Source organism: Bos indicus, chromosome 26, assembly GCF_029378745.1.
Source record: "Bos indicus isolate NIAB-ARS_2022 breed Sahiwal x Tharparkar chromosome 26, NIAB-ARS_B.indTharparkar_mat_pri_1.0, whole genome shotgun sequence".
Lineage (NCBI taxonomy): Eukaryota > Metazoa > Chordata > Mammalia > Artiodactyla > Bovidae > Bos > Bos indicus.
In genome coordinates, this window is record NC_091785.1 from 48639744 (window position 1) to 48645832 (window position 6089).

A 6089-nucleotide genomic window follows, 5' to 3' on the forward strand; every position below is an offset into this window, starting at 1 on the left:
CGTTGTCTCTATATAGGTCAGTCGCCAAGGGAAAAGCGTCGCTGAGCAGAAAGCGTGGCGGGCTGTGCTCCGTTTCGCGGCCGGCCGGCCCGCCATGCACCTACAGAAAGGTGCTGAGACTGACATGGGCTGGAAATGCGTGCAAGCCCTGACCTGCTGCTCAGCTCAGCTAAGCCTCCCGAGAGGCAGGGCGAGCAGCTCCAGACACTGGAGGAAGCCCTTCTAGGAACTGTGAGCCACGTGCACCCGACGCTGCCTGTGGCCACTGCTGAGCCTCGTGTGACCTCCGGTCCGCCCGATGGACCAGCGTGGAGCCCCGCGCCCGAGGACGGGAAGCAGGCCCACTGCCTGCAGGAGACACGTGACTCCTGCACCCGACTGTGTGCTGGCCGCCAGCTACACCCCCTCTGCCTGCTGGGCTGGATGTCAAGACAGGGGTCCTGTGTTTCACCCGAAGACTGAAGCATCACTTACATTTCTAGAAAAGCCTTGAATGATTTGATGGTAAACTAGTCTAAATGCCAAAGAAGCAGCATTTGGCAACACCCAGCCTAGCAATGGGGGCCCATGTTCTTCTCTGGCAGGTAAGGACCAGTTCTGTGTCCCGGCCCAGATATTTTTATGATGAAAGTCAGTAAAATAATCCATCCTGTGTGCTGAGAACCCTTCCCCTGAAGCCACCTCCCAGTCATTCACAAAGGCAAGAACAACATGACTGGATTGTAGTTTATCCAACTGAAAACCAACTGAACCCCCAACTGTCTCGCCATCTCGCTCCTTGAAAGCAAATCCTGGGATCTGAGGCCAAGCAGAGGATGAGTCAGCCTGGGTGCAGGGACGCAGTCCAGCTCGTAGGCGGGGAATCAGGGGATTCCTGGGGGAAGGGAAGCTGAGCAGGGGACCAGTCCGCAACTGGGGGAGGCCTGCCTGGAACAAGTCCAGCCCCACCAGGAGGCGGCCCCTCCGTCCTGGGAGGGGACCCCATGTATTACCCAGCGGTCCTCCCCCATGACAGACCAAGCCATCCCTAAGGAAGGTCTTCAGTGTGGCCCCCAAAGTCTAACCAACCAAGTGAGGGAAGAGTGAGGGAACAGACTAAGTGAGATGCTAGCCTTCGGAGGACTTGACTTGGAAAGATCCTTCAACTTTCTCTGTAACACATCCACAGCACTAACCATGGCTGAATATAAGACAGACTTCAACCTAACCTACAGCTCTGATTCCTCTGACTTCGGGGTACTCTGCTGCCTAACGTGCAGAGCTGGGCCGTGTGCCCACCGCAAGAGGCACACACACACTCCCTCGTCAGAGCGGAAACTCACAGCGTGTTTCCACAGCAGACCTCACTCTGCTGTATGTCTCAGCGGGCTGCATGGCTCTGGCCAGCGCGAGGTGCCACATCATTTCAAAGCATTCGATTTAAAGGTTCCGTCAAATGAACCCACCCTGGTTTGCACCCAGGCCCCTGAGAACTAAACGCTGACCCCCCAAACTACTGCACAGCAGAGAATTCGACTTTCATATTCCAAGTGCAGACCGCGGTCCAGAATCCCGTACCTGGAATCTTCGCATGTCCCGGGGGTTGCCTGCATTCTTCAAACAGTTCTGATTGCACTTGAGGAAAAACTTTAGAAAGAATCTACAAAGATACAAAAAATGGATATTTGTTAGGGTTATCAGACAAAAGACACAAAGTTTTTGAAAGGTACTCTTGCCTGGGGAGCCGGGGAAACGACCCCACGCCATCTGCTGGCTGCCCTGTAGGGGGCGACAGAGAGAGAGAGCGTGCGCGCGTGCGCGCCAGGGGCAGCCAGGCAGGCACCCCCAGGTCCAGCTCCCAGTGTCTCCACATGCGGAAGGAGTGACTTACATTTGTCTTGACGGCTAGGGCTTTTCCAAGCTCTAAAATAACAACTGTGACTTAGACTGGCCATTTCTCACCTGGATCTTTGCACAACCATTAACCCCTGGGGACCTGTCCACCCTCGAGAGGGCTGCTAACTTCAGCAAATAAAAACGCAGGATACCTAGTTAAAACTGGATTTCAGATAAGCAAGTAATGTTTGGGACAGGCCTGTCCCAAAGCATGCATGCATACTCAGTTGCTCAGTCATGTCCAACTCTTTGCAACCCCATGGACTGTAGCCCGCCAGGCCCCTCTGTCCATGGGATTCTCCAGGCAAGAATACTGGAGTGGGTTGCCATTTCCTCCTCTAGGGGATCTTCCCAACCCAGGGATCGAACCTGCATCTCCTGTGTCTCCTGCCTTGGCAGGCAGATTCTTTACCACTGAGCCACTTGAGAATTCCAAAGCCTATATCTATCCTTAAAAAAAAAAAAAAATTGTGTATCTGAAATTCAAATTTAACGGGTCGTGAATTCCACCTGGCAGCCCAACCCTAGGGGCCACCACTGCGTGGGTTGCCACACTTTTAAAGGAGAGTTTTTCAAGTTACAATAAGTACACGTCTTAAGAGAAAATTGAGGATATTGTTTTCAGGGCGGCGATGTCTGTGAAAGGCCTACGTGGGGTTTTAAGGGACTGATCAAGGCCCAGGTGCGGCAGGGAAAAGCTCACCACCCTGGCTGGAGCGAGGCAGGAAGCGGAAGGGGTCCTGTTCCCACCCAGGCCTGGTCTTGCTGGGACTGATCAAGGCCCCAGGTGTGGCAGGGAAAAGCTCACCACCCTGGCTGGAGCGAGGCAGGAAGCGGAAGGGGTCCTGTTCCCACCCAGGCCTGGTCTTGCTGGGAAGTGTGACGTTTCAGGGGTCTCCAAAGTGCGCTGAGACGCCGTCCTCCCCACGCCCACATGCTCCAGGACAAACTCAGATGCCCTGACTCGTGACAGAGGCTCACGGACCCTGGGAGGCCTGGCTGCACCCCCGGCCACGGGAGAACGGGGGTCTCAGCCCCCCCACCACCGCTGCCTCCTCTCAAGGCCACAGGAGTCCTGAGCCCAACAAAGCTGGGGCCTCTGGGCTGACACGCATCCACGGGGCCATCAACACTCATCTTCTCCATTTTCCTCCCAAATCTCAACATTCCACTGGATGATGACCCAGTTTTTATGAAGCTTCACGTGATCGCCTTGACTTCAACCTGAAAGCCAAGGTTCCTTGCAGTAGCTTATCATCTCAGAAAATAAAAAAGATCCAGAAGATGGAGATTCGCATCTCCCAGAGTATCCGAGACGACTTTCCACCAGAGCAGAGGAACACCCAACTGACTGGCAGGGGAAAAAGAATAGTGGCCACTTAATTAAATTTGCTTACATCCCGCGCAGCCTCGCTATTTTAGGCCGGAATTTACATCTTTTATTAACTCGCCTCACCTATACACTCAGCTCGCTGCGCCTCTGAACACCATCTGCCATCACATACAGTAAGCCACCCGGCCATCCACCCACCAATTTCTCCTAACAACCACTGTGCAATTAAGCTCCACGCGCTCCGCAGCGAGGTAAATTAGGCGCACCTGCGGCCACCCCGCGCCCAACCGCATCAGGAAGGGCCTAACAAGGTGAGGGCGTCACCGAGCTATCGTCCTGTCAGGCAATTAGGCTTCCACTTTGGGGACAGCCACTCCGGTGCAATTACTCCACACATTACCACCCGGCTCATCTGCGGGCCAGAGCCGCTCGGCCGCATGGAGCCGGCCAGGGGAAGCCCTTCATTCGGGGCCTGATCTCCCCCTCCAGAGCAGGTGTCTTCCAAGCCCTTGCTGTCTCTTTAGCCCACTCGCCCTTTCACCTCCAGGGGGACAGAGTGGGCATCAAGCCCGCATGGCCACGCCGTGTGCGGACACCATGGGCCTTGACTGCTGGCGGCTACAGAGAAGGGCAAAGTGGGGTGCTGGGCCCCAGAACCATCCCAGACATCTTGGGGCTACACTGTAGAACGGGAGCACAGTTGCACACACACACACACGCTTACACATTCTGGCCATGTGGAGCTCTTTTCCAAGTTTCTGAAGAGCAGCAAAAGCACCCGGGAGAGACCTGCAGGCCTGAGTGTGGGGCCTACAGAGCTGGGCTCCTCCCCGGCATCGGCCCCGGTTACTCAAACAAGGCCCAGCACGCATGGGGACACACAGAGGAGGAAGAGGAGGCCTGCGCCCAGTTTCTGCCCTCCTTCCTGTTACTCAAGGATTCGACCAGGCCTCCCCTCGGAGGGCGGTCCAGTCCAGCGCACCTGGCTGCTGACCCGCCCACCGAACCATCCCAAGTACTCACCCAGCCTGGATCTCCACCTGTAGGGGCTCCCTGCCGTCTGGGGAGGCTGAGAAGGGACGCACACATGAGGTCGAATGGTAATTCTCATCCTTTACTCAATTACCCTTTAATTGGCTTTTTCCTAAGGAATATCTGACAAGCACTTTACATATCTCACTTCTAGAGTCTGGTACACAAAGGATTTAATACTCTTGTTATGAAAGGAAAAATCTTTCCTATGTCAGAAAATCTTTGGCTTTAACACCAATAAACTCTTTATTACTGCTAACCATGGATTTGCTGCTGGACAGCGAAGAGGCGATAAAAATTCTAACCTGTCATTAGTACATTATGCTTAATTGTGTACAGTGCGTTCCTGGTTGCATCTGTTGGCCCATCATCAAAATGACCATTATGTACACTAATTCCCTGACCCTGTCTTTATTTCCCTAAAGAGTCATCATCTTTCACAGTAGGTACCAGAGTAAATCAAGCTTGAAATATGGGCTTTATTTACTTGTTTCTCCCAGGCAGGAGGGGAAGCGGTGGCTCAGGGCGCATCGCTACACGTCAGTCGCAACTCCCCGGCAATATTCTGCTTGCAAACTGCGCGCAAAATCCTGGGCAAGTTCTCAGCGGCAGCGACAAGGGGGAAGGTGCGGCGCGTGACTTTGGACATCGGGTTTCCTCTTTTAGAGCCAGCGGGGATTAGGCGAGGGGCCCCACGGGTGAGCCCCCCTGGCGCTTAGAGCGCTGAGAACGGCACGCGCCTCTCCATTCAAGAGCATCAGCCTGTGAGGGTGGGCCCGGGGTCCTCCACCTGGGGGCGGCGAGGGCAGGGCCGCGGGTCCGGCCCCTGAGAGCGCTAGTCTGAGCCCGAGGCCGCCCGGCCTTCTGCAGGGACGGTCCCGACGCCGCTCGGGCAGGGCTGCGCCCTCGGCGGAAGGTTCAGCGTGGTCTCTGGGCATCATTGCCGCGTCCTCGCGTACGGCGCCACCGGAAGTGCTCGCGGCAGGACCCGGGTGCTCGGGTACGGGGACCCACCGTTTACACAGGCGCCCACCCCGGGTATCCCACGCTAAGGGGCGAGCCCCCTCCGCAGTGACTAATCTCAGAGTCTGCTCCCTTTCTGTGTGTTTAAGCTATGAATTAGTTCATTTATATTTACTTTTATGAAGCTGATTAACCAGAGCTTCTCTATCTGATGAAAATCATTTTAATTGTAGTGTTAGGCTCCTGTGTAATATCCATTACATTATGAACTGTTTAAATTCTACATGGGTATTGTGTAAATTAGCCCTTTGTGAGCGCGCAGGCAATTAGGGCCAAACACTCTCCTTTAAGCGGCTACAGAACTTTGTGGTGTTGTTCAGGACAATCAGAAACAAAGGAGGCTGTTTAATTGTAATTTAATGGAATATCAAGGAGTCCGTGGCATTAGACGTTGGCAACAGAGCAGGAGAGAAAAATTAACTGCAATTATGTTTGATTAAAGCTATCCTTCTCAATAATCAGCGGTCCTGACAGGCCATGGGGCTCTAGTGGGTTCCAGGATGGCAAAAGGTGTTGAGCAATATTAGGGCCAATAAAGGGGATATTAGCATCGCTAATTACAGCCCTGCAAAACCTGTAAAGGGGGCCTCTGTGTATTGTAATGTGTGAAGTAATTGGCCAAGGCCGTTATCAATTACATAAGGAATGAATTTGGTTTGTCAGAGAAAAGCTGATGAGATGTCTCTCATCTGACAGCAGCGCCTTCCTCCCGCTTCCAGGAGCTCAGAACTTGCCCACTTCTACCAAAAGCTGCAACTTCCCAGTGGCCAAGTCGCTGAGAAGGCGGTCTCACCAGCAAACGTGGGGTAATTAATACGGCTCATCC

At 54.0% G+C, this 6089-nt stretch overlaps 1 protein-coding gene across 9 annotated transcripts in view; it reads right to left on the minus strand.

Moving 5' to 3' along the window:
• Nucleotides 1-6089, minus strand: part of EBF3 (EBF transcription factor 3) — a 117283-nt gene that overhangs the window by 36681 nt on the left and 74513 nt on the right. For all 9 annotated transcript variants that reach the window (XM_070781106.1, XM_070781105.1, XM_070781107.1 and 6 more), the window contains exon 7: nt 1558-1639. In XM_070781106.1, coding sequence (XP_070637207.1) covers nt 1558-1639 — 82 coding nt within the window. The remainder of the gene's footprint in view (nt 1-1557; nt 1640-6089) is intronic.